At 35.2% G+C, this 17006-nt stretch overlaps 1 protein-coding gene across 5 annotated transcripts in view; it reads right to left on the bottom strand.

Annotated features, from left to right (window-relative positions):
• Cnc (NFE2 like bZIP transcription factor cap-n-collar) overlaps positions 1-17006 on the bottom strand; it is a 101126-nt gene that overhangs the window by 26056 nt on the left and 58064 nt on the right. For 4 of the 5 annotated variants that reach the window (XM_083052449.1, XM_083052457.1, XM_083052475.1 and 1 more), the window contains exons 4-7: positions 15900-16210; positions 14778-15008; positions 869-1103; positions 164-388 (exon numbers count right to left, since the gene is read on the bottom strand). In XM_083052449.1, coding sequence (XP_082908575.1) covers positions 164-388; positions 869-1103; positions 14778-15008; positions 15900-16210 — 1002 coding nt within the window. The remainder of the gene's footprint in view (positions 1-163; positions 389-868; positions 1104-14777; positions 15009-15899; positions 16211-17006) is intronic. The other variant, XM_083052465.1, reaches the window with a different exon arrangement.

Genomic DNA, 17006 nt, shown 5'->3' with positions numbered 1-17006 from the left:
TTATAAATTTACCAAATTTATAACTAATTTTCAAAAATATGTTATTGTAAATGACATTTAAAATTTTTTAAATTTTCTTTAGGCCTTTTTTTATTAAATTTTACAGTATTAAAGAAGTGAGATTTTATTGTGAAATATATTGATATAAACGGATAGTACTTACCATCATTCATCGCCATATCCATCAAGTGCAAATCCTCATCGTTCAGTAAAGATGAAAGAAATCCATCTGTGGTTTGGTTGATAGAATCTGTTGTCGGTGCATGATAATACATCATATCGCTAGGTTCAGATTTATAAGTCGCGCCACTATCTGCACCCATTGGTTCACTACTATTTGTCAAATTCATTGATGTTGCCACAGCTGAACCCAGATTCGACGACCCACCTGCAACAGTGAGCAGTTTAGTTCAGATAATGAATTTCTCTCTTTTTTTAGATTATTGCATTCCTGATCTTTTTTAGACATTTTAGATTATTGCATTCCTATTTTCTTTTTTTATAAAATTAATATTAATATGTACGTATACTGATATAGTTGATATTTGTATAATTTTATATGTGTGTGTACACCTGCATACGTAAGTATGATACGTAATATAAGTGTGTATGTATTTTATATGAGTATGTATATACACACGATTGGATTACATGTTTTAAAGATAATAAAAGTTTGCGCATTATATATAGACTGCACTGATATAAGAAATGTTCTATATGAAAACAATTTTCTATTTTACGTTTCTGATATGTACACAATATATTAGCTTAATTTTAATTTATGCTGCCGAATCTGCTACATTAGATAATATAGGATTTAATATAAAGTAGGAATAAAAACTTTCATACAACTTTAGGCAACACTCACCCACATTGTGATAAGGTCCGGTCGAATTGAGATCCCCTACCGGAGGTGCTAAGGTAGGATTATGGAGCAATACATTACGTTGCGCTTCGTAATGACTGTGACTTATGCCGTGTCCTGCATATCCAGGATGTGCTGGATGTGCGAAATGATCCGATGCTCCCGGTAGGGATAACAGAGATGCGAGATCTTGCCACCGCTGTTCCATGCTCATCGCTCGCACGAATGGCATGCGACCCTGAAACGAATAAATTTGATATTACCAAAAAAATAGTTTTTATAAAAAATAAATAATTGCAACGCTTGCCTTTCTTTTTTACATTATAAAGTATGTATAATTAATAATTATTCAAATATTTATTATGAAAAAATCGTTTTAGCATATATTATGTATTTCGTTTATACACAGAGAATTTTCTTTTAGAATTTACCCTGAAAATCATAGTAATTGTGGGACAATATGGTGTAGAAAGAATTATATGAGAATTTCTCTGATTAATAATTATCACAATAAAAATAATAATATCTATTACAATACAATAAAACATGTTTGATTAATTTTACTATGCAGTTTAGTAAAATTAATCAAACATGTTTTATATTTTATTGTGATAGATATTATTTTTATTATGATAAATATTAATCAGAGAAATCCTCATAAAATTCTTTCCATACCATATTGTCCCACGATTACCATGATTTTCAGGGTAAATTCTAAGAGAAAATTCTCTCAGTGTATTAATATTAGAAATATGAAATTTTATATAATTACACCACAATGTGATATATTTGCTATTTTTATCCTCTCAAAAGAATTGTTAAAACTTTGTGATTTTGAAACTAAGAAATCTTGCACGAATATATATACAATTAATTGCAATTTCATTAAATTATATATATATTGATAAGTTGACAAGTTTCACATATCCGTGTTTAAATATTTACAAAATTGTATGTATGCTTATCGAATCTCAATTATCTTATTTTGTACATCTTATTAATAGAATCGAACATCCATCGATCGGATGTCACGCAAGAGGAACCTCGTAGCCGTCGTGCTTGTCAAATGTCAACCAGGTAGACACCAGAGAATTCCAAGGAGACAGGAACCCCCGCTGATCGCGTAGGTGTTGGTTGCAGGTAAGATCGATAAAGGATATTAATAACAGCGGTACTACGTGTCAAAAGTATCCTTTTCCTCTTGTAAGGGCATGCGTCAATCGTGATCTCGTGTCAATCGATATAGGAATTATGATGGGCGAAATTAATGATGTAAAAACGCGGGACCACTTTTATAAGTAGCCACCAAAATAATAACGTTACTCCATGGAATATCAAAATTTCATTTGTTGAAATAATATGGATAGACTTCCGAGAATGTAGGAGTTGTATACTTTTTATCTACATATAACATATATCATCAATATGTTCGCCAATATGTACAAAGTTAGACATAGACGTGGAGTAAGAAACGTACAAATTAGTAACATTAAATGTTCATTACAGGTGAATAATAAGCATCTCGTTAGCATATTTTTTGTTTCTTGTACGCTTGTTAAAACACGACAGGAAATACGGAATTATCTTCTATTTCTACAGTGACCATCTGTTTTTTATTTTAGAGGAGAGTCCTTTATTTCCAGTAGTCCTTTAGATTTATTCATTTTTCCAAAACTCGATTTTGTCCTTTATTTTTAAAATTTTGTCCTTTATTTTTTATTTAGCGTTTTAATATCTAAGTCGTAGTATATTAACATGAGATTTAATACGTATTTGTACGAAAACAACGGAATCTCTTATCCGGAACCTGTTTAAAAAACCAAGAATTTGTTTCAACATAGTCGAATCAGTTTCAAACTATAATAATACGTAGACTTCTGATAGTCGCAGAATTTTCTTTTTTTTTGCTCTTCGATCTCTACTTTGGTCGCAAACTGATTTGGAAACATATTGAAATAAAGCCCTAAAATTTTTAGGTTTGTCCTTTATTTTCTTTCAGAAAATATTGATCACCGTAACCATACGTAAAGTTGGAAGATAATTTTTTCGATAGATCCCCCGTAAAACGCGCATTTTGAGAGAGTACGGTGATCATATTTTCTGAGAAAAAATAAAAGACAAACCTGAAAATTTTAGGGTTTTGTTTCAACATGTTTCCAAATCAGTTTGCGATCAAAGTGGAGATCGACGAGCAAAAAAAAATTCTGCAACTATCAGAAGTCTACGTATTCTTATAGTTTGAAACTGATTCGACTATGTTGAAACAAATCCTTGGTTTCTTAAATAGGTTCCGGATAAGAAGTTCCGTTGTTTTCGTACAAATTCTCATGTTAATACTACGACATTAGATATTAAAACGCTAAATAAAAAATAAAGGACAAAATCGAGTTTTGGAAAAATGAAATTTAAAGGACAGCTACTTGAAATAAAGAACTGTCCTCTAAAATAAAGGACGGATGGTCACTGTACGTATGGTTCAAGAGCAAAAAACCTCGACGACATACGCGCGAGGAGAATCCCGATTTGTCCGCTAATTGTGAGAGAAATCTCACGCGTGTACTTTCACAAAATTTCCTCCCGTTCACAGCAAGAGGAGGAAAAAGAGGAAGAGGAGAAGGAGAGTGAGAAAAAGACTCAAAGTTGCATCTCGCGGCGTAAGTACGGTAGTGCTGCTGCCGGGGGTACGTACTCAACAACAACCGGCGCCTTAATGCACATAGGTATTGTCGCTAATGCGCCAGAAGAGCGCAAGAAGAAGATGAATAGGAAAGAGCGCTGCCGTTGGCTGGCTGTACGCTGTCGGGCCTGTTGGATTGTTGTTCGCGGACGCATCAATCAGAGTCGAGCCGGTGCAATCTGTCGAGCGCGACGCCTTTAAGGCGAATCTCGCTTGTCAGCGCATCTGCCGGCCTGTGTGTGTGTTGTAGGCCGCGGCCGATGCGGTGCAGCGAAATGTAGGACGAAGAGAAGACTTTTGTTCCACGGCGATTTGTCGTACGGCGCGACGCGGCACCGCGCGTTTCTAATGGCCGGACTTTACGGCTCATCCTGGTTCGACGTAACGCGCCGTGATTGAGTTATAGAAAAAAAAAAAAAAAACGTGCGCGCCGCATTTAAGAGCCTGTCTCTCTTTCTCTCCCTTCGTCTTCCGATAGAGAGACGGCGATTACCGTCCGCGACGACGTGCGACAGCTTTTCTCGCCGGACGCGACTTCCAGTTTTCAATCATCTCCGGGAATACTCCGGGATTCGTTATAGCTCGCGGCGGATTAATCCATGACGGAGGTGGTTAACGGACGTCGTCCGTTGCGCGAGGAACTGGAGTTCTCGTGGACGGTACATTAATTTATAAAGATCGCAAATGTTTAATTGGCTTAGTTCATTATCAATCTTTTATCTAAGGGAATATATACAGAGAGAATTTTCTCTTAGAAATTACCCTGAAAATCATGGTAATCGTGGGACAATATGATATGGAAAGAATTTTATGAGAATTTCTCTGATTAATATTTATCACAATAAAAAATATAATAATATCTATCACGATAGATATTATTATTTTTATTGTGCTAAATAATTAATCAAAGAAATTCTCATAAAATTCTTTCCATACCATATTGTTACCATGATTTTCAGGGTAAATTCTAAGGGAAAATTCTCTCAGTGTACCAATTTGCAAATCTCTCTTGCATGGCAAAATATAAAATAATAAGGATGCTTGAAGGTCAATATCTGTACTGTTATTTTCGCCATTTGAGATATACGAAGTATGATTTATCAGAATTAAGATTGCTCGACATAGAATTCGTTCTGACGAATTCACGTCTCGAATCTTTGGTATCTATTATCTATACGGAGTGCGATAAACGAACGTTGTATGCATTCCTTCACAGCTACTGGCGCTTGATGATTTACGTACCATAACACAGTACAGTCTCATATACAGCACATATATATGTGCGTCTGTATATACGCGATCTCGCTTCACGTGCAGAATCGTATGAATCCGCGAGAGGCTGCGAAGAAACATATCTGTGCGCTGGCAGATGTTTGAAACGCGCTGTCGAGGACTCGCTAGATTTCTTCCGAGATCTCTCTCTCCCTCTCTTTATCCCCTTTTATCCCTTTGTAGCTATGTGCTCTTTTTCCACGTGTATTCATTAATATCGTATAATTTTATCAATCAAATCTATTATAAAAATTTCGAAATATATTTAAGATTCGTACAAAATTTATTTTGCTCTGATTCGTGAAAAAACATATTCATCGCTATAATATTTATATTATTTATTACACTATTTTTTACTTAACATATTTCCTATATAAAAAAAAAAAAAAATGTTAAAATTAGTTCTATTAATACTATAATGAGTACATTAGATATTTGAAATAACAGCTTCAGTTAATTACCGACGATTAATAAAACAAGTCATGCGAATTATTTGAATTAACAGCTTTAGCGTCGTATATTTTTTGTGTTAGATCTGCTTTCTAGAAATATCGTGTTTTCCTGTTTCCCTTTTTCCTCTCTTTCTGTTAAAAGTGCCATAAAATACAATCAGTCTCTTCTTTTAGAATCGCTTGTCCGCAATTTTGTTTTTATTTCGCCTATAATATCACGGTGTGCACGAGCAGCAACGAAGCTATTTCGATCTATTTGACAGTGATCAACTAACTGCTTGACACCTGCCATCGCCATCGTTAACCTACCGGTCTCTCTACGGTCCTCGATCAGTTACTCCGAGTTACCTACTTTTCACCTCAACACGTCGCATGTGTTTTCGTACGTGACTGCTGGCAAAGCTCGTTTCTGTCACGAAGGTTGTGAATGAAAATATTGATGGATACGGATTCAACCCTCACCCTTTATGTACGTCGCGGTATGTGAAAAATATTTTATCTATCTACTGATTCGTTCGCCAAGTCAGGACTTTTTCCCAGGCCTAAGATAAGATTTTTTTTTAGCCACTCGATCTCATCTAAAAATATGTATAGCGATTGTATATGTGAGACAAAAGATTTTTTTAATAAAAAAAAAAGTCGAAATATTGAAGATTGCATCGGAGCACTGCATTCGCGCCTCAAACCCCGATATCTTGCCGCGTTTGTTGTCTCTTTGCTGCATCCACGCGTGGCCTCAATGACCATACGAAGACAGAAATTCGTTTCACACATCCTAGATAGCCCTGGCGCGGAGGCGCATTATGCATTTCACAGCGCATAAGTCCAGCAGCTGCCTGGAATCTTGGCGAACGGAACGGACTGTGACGCCCCGTCGCGTTTCTTGGTTCTTGGTGAAAATTGCCCCGGTCGGGGTGCGCGTATGTAGGAATTTATGGACGACAGAAGTGCGCTAAAAACTTAACTTTCTCGCGAGACTTCTAAAATTGACGTGCATCAAGGATTTTACGCGAACATACGCGTAAGTTTGCGGTGCAATAAAATTTTATAGATGGAGAACCTTTGCATTACATCGATTTAACTGAATATAAGTCGAGTTACGATTGCAATTATCTTAAAATTATTTAAATCGTTATATACATATGTATTTAATAGAGCGATAATATAAATTTACTTTCATTTAAAATATAAGTAAGAAAGTATCGAAAGTAAGTCATTAAATAATTCAAAGCATTAAACTTGACGAAAAATTGCTGTTAAAAGTTAAAATGATGAAGAATGAAAAATATACGGATGTGTGAACGAGTAGACAATATTACCACTCTGTCTGACTACATCGCGAATTCAATAAATACCGGATGTTACGTGTACCGTTTTGTTGAAACACACCGGTGGATGGCCGGAAACGACTACCTCCGTAATGCGTCACCGGCAAAACGTAAGTAATTAAAGATACGCGAGAAAGATGTGCGCATTACCTGTGGTCCCCAATGTAATCTTACGACTAATGGACAAAGATATTAATTATGATTCATTCGGATCCGTAGTCATCAGATTAATGCATACTGGCGTGGGTTACCATGAGTTTGCGCTCGCGCGCCAAGTTCTCCAGCTATCGCCACAAGTGTATCCTAATGTCCGACCAGCATCTGTGCGTCTCCCTTCGCCTTTCTTATTTCCATAGCGCGCGCATCCCGTTTCTCTTATTAATTTCGTCTTATACTGCTCTTCTCCGACTTGGCTATCCTCCACCACTCGTTTCTCCGTCTCCGTTTCCATCACGCGGATTGCCCTCTCTCACCATCTTCTTTCTCTTATTCCTTTATCTTCGCGTTCTCCCCTTTCTCCTCTCCCCGATCCTCTGTCTGCCGACTTTCTTCCCTCTCGATTCGTAACTCGGTGTTATACGTAAATATTGTTCGGCGGTCCAAGGATACTTGGAGGGCCCTCCTCCAGGCGCTCGAGGTTCTAAGCAAATATTCAAGTGCCACGGCAAATAGCACGCTACTGGCTGCTCATGGGGTCTAGCAAATCTTTGTGCAAAGATATATACGAAGAAGTCCATCAATCACGGTCAAAGGTCATCCGGTAGTTTTCTGCTTCTGCGATTACGAGACCCCGAGCATCGCGACTCCGCGATCATTATCCAATAGTGCGACGAACGGCGATAATGATCAACTCGTCGATATTGCTTGATTGACTGTTTACGCTTTACATTATTATCTAGCGATCGCGCTTAATTATCCAGTTTCTTTCGAATATCTAAAGGCTTTATGTGCGCGAATAAGTTGTTTAAATCAATATCTTTTAGATCATATTTATGAGCATGAGGTAATAAATTATTACGTTAATTATGATTTATGCACATTTTTATAGGAGTATTTATTTTTTTGCATATTTTTCCAGCTTCATTGTAATAATAGAAAAAAACTTTAACGATCGATTTCCACTTTGCATAATTTTAGATTGAGGAACGATTTATTATTGAGTAATTTAATGAGATTGCGTTCTAATAAAAAAACTCACACATGCCCGAGACAATTTCTTAAAGTCTTCATATCGCCATATGTTATATGTATTAATATAGTACAATTCATGCTCTTTCCGATATAATCCGATAATAATTACTGGATATCTTTCATTTTGATAAATATTTCGTGAGGATTAAGATTATAAAAAAAAAAATCAAAAAATGAGATAATATCAACATATTTCACAAAAATAAATGTGTATCATTTCCACCCTCAAAGATTTTTTGTTGCAAAGATACTTTAATTATTTTTCGTGTTACTGTTCTTTCTACATCTGTCATGCCCTCCAGGTGCAGGTTATAGCGATAATTATTACCACATCTTGACATATTCGACTTCATTCTCTCATTATTTATATAGAACTCCTAAGACATTCTATGCTACCCGCAGGCGAACATCTACCTTCTGTATGCCCCTGTGTGCTTAATTACTAATTATTTTTTTATAATTAATTCTTCTACTGTACTGCGCAATTTAAATGCTTCTCCCGTTGACTTACAGCGATGGACGAATAAAGTTTAAGTTTTGCGTATCAAATAATAGACGATAATTAAATAAGACAGGTAGCAATTGTAAAAAAAAGCGCCATGTTTTTTCACAGTTGTATAATTTATACTTGAGACTAATCGCAAAAATAACTCTGAGGCATACTGTAAAAGACACAGTGTATAACTAGTTATATCTTTCTGAATTTCAATTTTGCACAGTGAATTTTATTATGTAATCTATTGCGATTTTTTCTCAGAGTGCACTTTTCAACAGAAATAAAAGAATTTATGGAATAGTGACTCGATGACGATAGATTGACATTGATCTTGGTCGCGGTTTAAATTGAAAGTCGCCACTGGTCAACCCATAAAAGATAATCCGCTAGAAGCGGCAACGGATTTGGCCCGCTTAATTACGACTTAAAACTCCGGGAGGTCCTACTGTTGTCAAAACTGCGGCCACTCGGTGCTTTCAGCCTCTTCGGACTCCGAGATCGTAAGATTTCGAATGAAAAGGCAGAAAGTACCTGTCGAATTCCTATTTCTTGACCACCCCATCTGCTTTCTAGAGAGAGTTCGGTTCGGAATTTTCTGACGCGAAGTTCATAAAGAGCCATTTATTTTATAGGATGTAGCTAATATAGAATTATTTGTTATTTATTCTTCAAATAGATATGCTTTTTATCTTTGTTTTTTTTTTCAATTTAAACGAGATGTTTTTTTAAATTTTGTATGAAAGAGACAGAGAGAGAAAGAGAGGTTTAATCTGCTTCGCACATTCAAACATCTCTCAAAAGTATTCGATCTACAAAACTTGTGTAAGAAAAATATTATTGCATAATGTAAAGATATACATATATAATAAAGTTCAATTAAATGTCAAGAAGTCTTCATAATGCAGAGTTCTCACACACCACACGCACACAAGTATACTTAATAAAGTTGATAGATGAACACAAGTCTCTTAGACCTTGAAATGCAAATAACCTGTAGTTTCTACACGTGTGCTGTACTATGAACCGCCTTCGACAGAAGTAGATCGCACAAAAAAAGTTTACGCGAAGTTGAAGCGGTATCGCACATATCCCAGGCACTCGTTTTCGCAGAAGCACACCGTCTTCCTCGAAAAAAAAAAAAAAAAAAGGAGAGGATCCGACGTGATACGATGTCGAAACGTATGTCATCCAACTGTAGCGAGTCGCATTACGTGTTCGTAGTTTGTATCTCGATGTATACGGTAACACGTAGCAATTACAGGTGACTGAGGTCAGTGTTAATACGACGGTCGCGTGAGAGAGGAGCTCCAAAAATGATATGGCTCGCGAGCGGCGACGGCGCGGCTTTCTTGCGTAAGTCTTCCACATAATACGCACGACACATCCTTCTCCGTAGGCAAAGGTCCCGGGCGTAGGAATATATTAATTTAGTGTACTCATTACGTATTGAAAGAGACCCGCACCGAGTATGTAATACTCCTCCGGCGGCGGTTGCGTTTTAATGACAGTTCTACACGCGTACGCGGGACGCAAGGTCGCACATACACACATATATATATATGTCTATATGTGTATGCGTTAAGAATTACTATGAAAGTGAATTTCAGCGAGATGTTGAATCACTTTTTAATATCTTTCCGTTGTGAAGCCATTAGCATTAGAATAAATAGTTGAGATTCATTAGTGAAGAAACATGCATCATTTTAAACAGCAATATTGACCCTTTAAATATTGACCACCAGATTTGAGTATTTGCATTCAAACATAGCTATTATAATGTGTATATATGTGATAAGTTTTTATTATTACTTGTATTTAAAGAGAAATTGAAATCTCTATATAAACTATAACTTGCTTTATTATCGCGATAAATTCTATGATTAAATTTATACATTTTATACTCCTTTAATGCTATTTTTCACCGTTTAATAGAGTTTCTTAGATATAAAAGCTTTAATAAACTTTTTATTGTATAGCAAAAACATGCATTACGATTCTAGAATTAATGGCAGCAAACGCAGTCTGTCATGTTAAGTATTTTCAATTATTAACCAATGTTTTTTATTTTTTTTTTAAATCAAACCTTGTTCGCGAGACTTTGCGCTAATCTTTCCCTCTTTCTTCACTAACTTTGCGCGTGAATGTACATATCATATCTGTTATCGCATTATGCATTTTTATTTGATTATCATGATAAATATTACGCAATTGGTGTAATCTACCTGAAAAAGACCTTCGTCCAATATCAGACTCCAACATTCTGTATTCCCTTGGCATGTGTATTCGTTGGTTTGCGGATGAGGTTTAACGAAGACTTGCTGCACGTCATTCATGTGTATCCTCTTCCCTCGAAATACGAATTAGGCACGAGGATATGCACCGGTCTTCGTATTAACGTTAAATTAACCGAATATTGTAACAATTTTTTTCTACAACGAACTTCCACCTTCCGGTAAAAATTGCACATCTAATCGTCGCAAATCTTGATTAATTTTAATCAGTTGTGATTTTTACTAATGCATAGTATTGTGTTATTATAAGATATTATTTTTGCATTCAGGCAAAAATTTAATTCCACTGGCGATTCTGTGATGAACAACATATCTTGAAAAGCATGAAGCAAAGATTTGTGTATTCAACGTGGGCGGTCTCATGGAGTGACTTCGTTTATCGTGAGAAGAAGGGTTTCTTGGCCTCGTTCAAATCGTTTCGAACCTCGTATAAGTGGTGCGTTTTATAGAGATTGTCATTGTACTAGCTTTATCATTCCCATGTAGTTTAATCTTAAACTTGATGTATTCGCATCAGATTAGTATTCACGTATAACGCTGAGATTTTCGAACTTTCGGGCCGTAGGTGTACACGCGAAACTTTATGTAAATTACAAACTTTGTAAAAGAGTCACTGTCTCATCAAACAAGGTAAGCCGGGATAAACCGATTGCGATAGTTCAACGTTCTCATTTTGCATTTTGCATCAATTTTTCATTGACAATACGAGTGTTCTTCCGGTGATACGTGGGCGAGAAACTGGTGGTATCTTCGTGATCCTAGCGTCTATTTCAGGATCTACTTCTTCTTAACTTGGAAGAACAATTCCAACATCACTATCGGTAGAATCGCGTTCAGGTCCGAGACCTTCCGGAGCCTCTTTCGCCTCTTCTCGAGTGAGCTAACTTTTCCGCGAGGTTCGCGTTCACTTCTAACCGCGTGTCGTTCGTCGAGTGTCAGCGCCGACGGCCAGGATCACAAACATTACGATCGCGTCCACCACTACGGTTCATGGTAGTAGGGGCTAATGCTATCTCTCCTATTGGCGGGACTTTTCAGATGTATTCCTCCACGTGCACGCAAAGAAGTCCTGCACACGCACACGTTGCGTCACGTTTTCTCGCTGGACTCATCGCGGACTATCTGGGTAGGTCATTGTCACGATCATTCTTTCTTATAACGATGTAGTTTCTCGACGGAACGCATTGTATTATATGCCCCGGTAGCAGCATCGAAACTCAAATCCGGGGAGATGCCTACTTTCTAGGAAGTTTCCGGCAAGTTTTCGAATCCACGACTTCGTCTTGAAAAATTACATTTTACGTGCTTCGTTAACTCGCTAATAAACCTACTGACGATATTTTCGAGGTCCGCAGCAGTTAATTAATTTTTAAATATTTAATTAGTTCACTTTCATAGGTGCCATTTTTGATATATGTATTATATATGGATATATCAAATCATGGATATATGCATATATTAAAATATTTGAGTCTTTTTTATGCAAATGATTTTAAATGCAAATGATGAAACGAGAGTAAAGATAAACTTGTTTTTGTTTTTGCTGCACTATTGTTTTTAAATTTCTAAATTGTTGAAACAGTGTAGCAAGATGATTACCACATCACATAATATACAGCTCTCTATGTAATGTTTGTATTAGCATTATTAGCAATGATATCTTTAGATTGCCGAGTAATTGATCTGTCACGTCTGATGCAATAATTACGTGCTTCTATACAGTAATTACGTATTTCTATAATATATTTCTATATATGTGTTTTTGTATATACAAAAGTATAATAATGACATTATTGTATTTTAATAATTAATAATTGTAAACTGTAAAGTCAAAGTATTTGTGTTAATGTGTATAGAAAAACGAATAACATACTTTCATATATGATTATTTCTATTTTTTTTTTATTATATAAACTTATAATTAAACTTTCTCTTTTTCTGTCTCTTTCTGTCTTTAAATCTTCGTTTAATTTTATATATCTCTCGTATATAAAATTTATGTATATTAAGATATTTCTTTATTATTTTTAATATTTTTAATATTTTTAGAAATATGCAAATACGTATACAAAAATAATGTTCTTCGTTACTTAGGAAGTACGAGATCGCGTTTAATATCTATTGCGGCTATAAAACTACAAGGTGCCATTCGAGCATTATATTCGCAGTATTGTCAAGATATTGTGTGATAAAACATGATTTATACTTTATAAAATACCAAACAAAACAAGCGACTTAAGAAGCACTGAGTTCACGCGCATGGCTTTCTAATAAGCACGATCTATTCAAGTAGTAGAACTTGTTCTCCGCGAGTGCAATAAAATTCTATAACGCTATAAAGCGATAATGAGCAAGAAATAATCTTAATATTGAACACGCCGAGTAATCATAAATAAAGTGTGCTGCAAATGATAATAGGTCTGAGTAGCAACGAATAAACTATATGGGGGAGAGACTGAAAAGAAAATTAAAAAAAGATTTAGCTTTTTGAGAAAGAGAGATACTAAGAGAAAGTGTATTCAAAATATATGTATCTATCACAAAAATGTTTTTCGGCTAATTTATTATTGTCGGCGGAAAATTATTTCTCAAGAACGTGATTATTATTGCTCACTGTTGTTAAATGACACATTTCTGATAAATAAATTATAATTGTTTGTTATAACATTGTACGTTGAGTAAAGTGTCATTGATAATAAACCATCGATGAACTCTCCCAGAAAAATGACGTTATATCGCAGCAATCAGACTGCGTAAGCGTAAAGTATAAAGCAAACATTAAAAAATGATAATTACAATCAAGGAGTTGGCCTTTTGCGAACTGTAAAAATATATCACGTAAATTCGTGACAAATGCCGTCGAAAAACAAACAAAATACCGGTAATATCTTTCTAAAACAACGAGTAATTATAATCATCTGTGATTGCCATGTTTAAATTGCGAGATAATAAAATCCATATAAGGGTTGGAATGCAGGTTCAGGTAGTACAGTTATATAAAAATTTTGAAAAATGCGTACAAGATGTTTTGCTCTTTGTTCTATCCTTTAGTCGTTAATTAAGCAACGAATTTAAATATATAATATAATGTAATTAAATTGCGATATTAAACTTATTAAGATACTAAATACGTAGATTTATAATAAATAATAAATGTGAGTAGAACGGTAAAGATAATATATATTTAACCTTTTTTAACTATTAACAAAATCGAAGTTGCAAATAGTCTGTGAGAATAATTTTAAATGTTTGTCTAGAAACAAGATTTTTGTTTATATACATATATGTATTTATTTTTCAATCACTGTAATTGTGTAATATATTACTAATAATTGTGTGAGAGAAAAATTAAAGTTTATACAAAAATACGTTTTTCAATCAAATAAATTGCGAAAAACGATCTATTTTTAATATGTCTTTCATCTCGTTACATTAAAATGCACATTAATTTATGATGTGTAATTATCTGGCCCCCGAAAGGGGGTGCGGAACCACAGGAATGGAGCCGCACCGGAGTTTTTGTGGTCGACGCTGTAAAGAGTGTCCCCGTTTATGGACCGTAAACGCCGCTCTAACTGCGCGGCTTTGCGCGTCTTATCTTCTCGACGTTTGTTTCCTACTTCGTATATCACCGCTGCCCCTCGTGCGGTATCATCACGCCATTCCGAACCTCTCATTAACGGAATGTCGAAAAATCCCGTGGCCACTCTCGGCGACTACATCGCGGCCTTTATCGTTCCTCAAAACGCACATATCGCGAACATTTATAAGATGATATAAAAGTTAATTTAGCTAAACATGTTATCGCAACCTGGGCAATTTTTCGGATAAATCGCCATCATATTAAAACGAATAAATATAAATGTCGTGTACGTTGCAAAACGATTTAAGATAAAATTAAAACTCTGAGAATGTTAGTTACATAATATAAAGAATATTTAAGTATATTAAACGACATCGGAGATTATTATTAAAAAAAAGGTAATTCAACGCGACATTCATTCAAAAAGTGCATTTAAAGAGCTCATTAGACGAGATAATCTTTCATTGATTTACTCACATTGCATATGTTTAATAGCAAGCCTATATGTACTTTGTACATAAATCATTATATTGTCGCAATCATGATGACATTGTGTATGCAGTTATAAGAGACACTGGTACACGTTATAACCTACAGGCAATGAAATCAGGGTCGTACGTACCTGGAAGGAGCGGTGATGCGGATGATGTGGATGATGTGGATGATGTGGATGATGGGGATGATGAAACTGCGGTGTGTGAATCATGTCGCCGGTTTCGGGATCCTCGCACCTGGATGACTTCGCGACCTCGACGTTACTCGAGATTGTGATAGCCGGATCGTCCTCTGCACTTGCGGAGTCTTCGGTAGTATCCTCTTTCTTCTTCTTCTTCTTCACTTCTGGTTTTGTTTCCTAATAATCAATCTTTACGTAGTGATCACCAAGAACACCACGACATTGATATCGCGCAAGATAAAAATATATATAGAATAATTTTTGTCGACAAGAGATTCAATTGAACAAAAGTTTGCCAACAGAAAATTATATTATATATTATTATTATATATAAATACATACAAAACACGGTATAAAAAGGATTGGTAAAAGCCAGGCATAGATATCATTCCTCTGTACAGGAGCGAAGGGAAGGAAGGGAAATGAGAGCGAACGTCCTGACCTCCGCAATAAATAAATAGTACTGAAAAGTCAGTGCTATTTGTTTATTACAAAGATCAGGACGTTCGCTCTCATTTCCCTTCCTTTCCTTGATATATTGAAGATGATTTAAAAGGACCAAAACATTCAAAATAAGTATAGAGAAATTTAAACATAATTTTATTACCTGATGTGTGCTTGGCTCTTAGCCTTTTTATACCATGATTTGTATCTATATATCAGAGCCTTTTCGATCTATTATTTTATTATTTATAATATATAATTTTATTATTATTATTTTTTTATTATTATAGATTATTATTATTATTATTATGATTATTATTATTAGTGTATATTTTAAACAGAGATAGGAAGTAAAAGTTAAGTACCATCATTAAAATCAAAGCTTAAATAATTTTTTGCTGACCTTACGCGAATGTAAACAATAAAAGATTTTAATTAATCATAAAAATAACATTATAAAAATTATTTATAGAAATACAAGCGAGTAACATTTCACGATCAATGTTAGAAAGCGACTTACTCGGAACTCAAAAACAGACAAATTTATTAATATCGTTGGTTTTTTATGAAGGCTCAAATTGTAGTTGCTTTACCAAGTAGAAGATACGAAGGTATCTCACAAACCTCTGGTTGAGCCTCATCGAGGCCAACAAGCTGAAGCGCCTCCTCGAGATTAAATTCGTCGGGCAAGCCTAGAGTATCGTTGCTGAGCAGGCCCTCTACGCCAGCGCTTTCCAAGAGACTACTTCCGAGTAATTCTGATGTAAAGTCATGCTCGAGTCCTAGAGTGTCGTTTAGACCCAGAGAATCATCAGTTAAGTCAGCCAAGGGATGATTATCCAAAGCCAACGATGCTTCGTTGAGAAGCGGGTCGTCTTCTTCGATGATGCTACTTCCACTTCCGTTCTGACTGCTGGAGCTGAGAATGTATTCACCTGCAAAGAAGTACACAGATGTTCGTAGGAGGCGAATTACTCCTTGACTAAATCGATTGCTGATAGTTATCGCGATCCACAAAGAAAATCCGAGAAGAAAAAGCATTTTTGATGATTCATCACGAAAAATATGTGTGCCTCGAAACGACGAGGTGATGAAACATAAGCGAGCGTAAACAAGTTCGCGTGCATCCGCAAGGGTTCACGCAGAGATCATTTCAATCTCGCGAATATTTAATTAGTCGTCTGATTGTATAGTATATTATTCAGGAATGTTTCTTATTCACTCTATTGTGCAACTTTATTCTGACACGTCATTGACAAGTGTTATTATAGATATCCTTACACGCATTTTCATTTGCGATAAGATAGCCGTTATTAGAATTAACACCGCGAATGTATATTTAAATTATTGTTTAAAAGTTAGTTAACGTATAGATATTTATGTGCATTTCTACTGATTGATGATAAAAATCGCTCGGATATTTCTACGTATTTACATCGTTAAGAGTGAACAATGATCATTATGTATTTACATTTTAATCATGTTTATGTTTATGTAATATGCGGTATTTATAGTTAGGAAGTAATACTCACGGATACATTAATTATAGCACACTCACATGAAATAATTACTTAATCTGTTTTTATCTAACCATTTGCAGTATTGTGACGTAGATAATCGTGATTCTTTATTTCGAGAAAATTGTTTCACCATGTATTTAAAGAGCGATTTATCTTTCAAATCACCATAATATTTATTGCACTATAAAAATTATTATTAGTCAAAGATATC

Source organism: Prenolepis imparis, unplaced genomic scaffold (assembly GCF_030444845.1).
Source record: "Prenolepis imparis isolate NDT839.2.m4 unplaced genomic scaffold, iyPreImpa1.0 SCAF_1, whole genome shotgun sequence".
Classification (NCBI taxonomy): domain Eukaryota; kingdom Metazoa; phylum Arthropoda; class Insecta; order Hymenoptera; family Formicidae; genus Prenolepis; species Prenolepis imparis.
The sequence above is the reverse complement of the archived record's forward strand: the minus strand, read 5'-3'. Positions and strand labels throughout refer to the sequence as shown.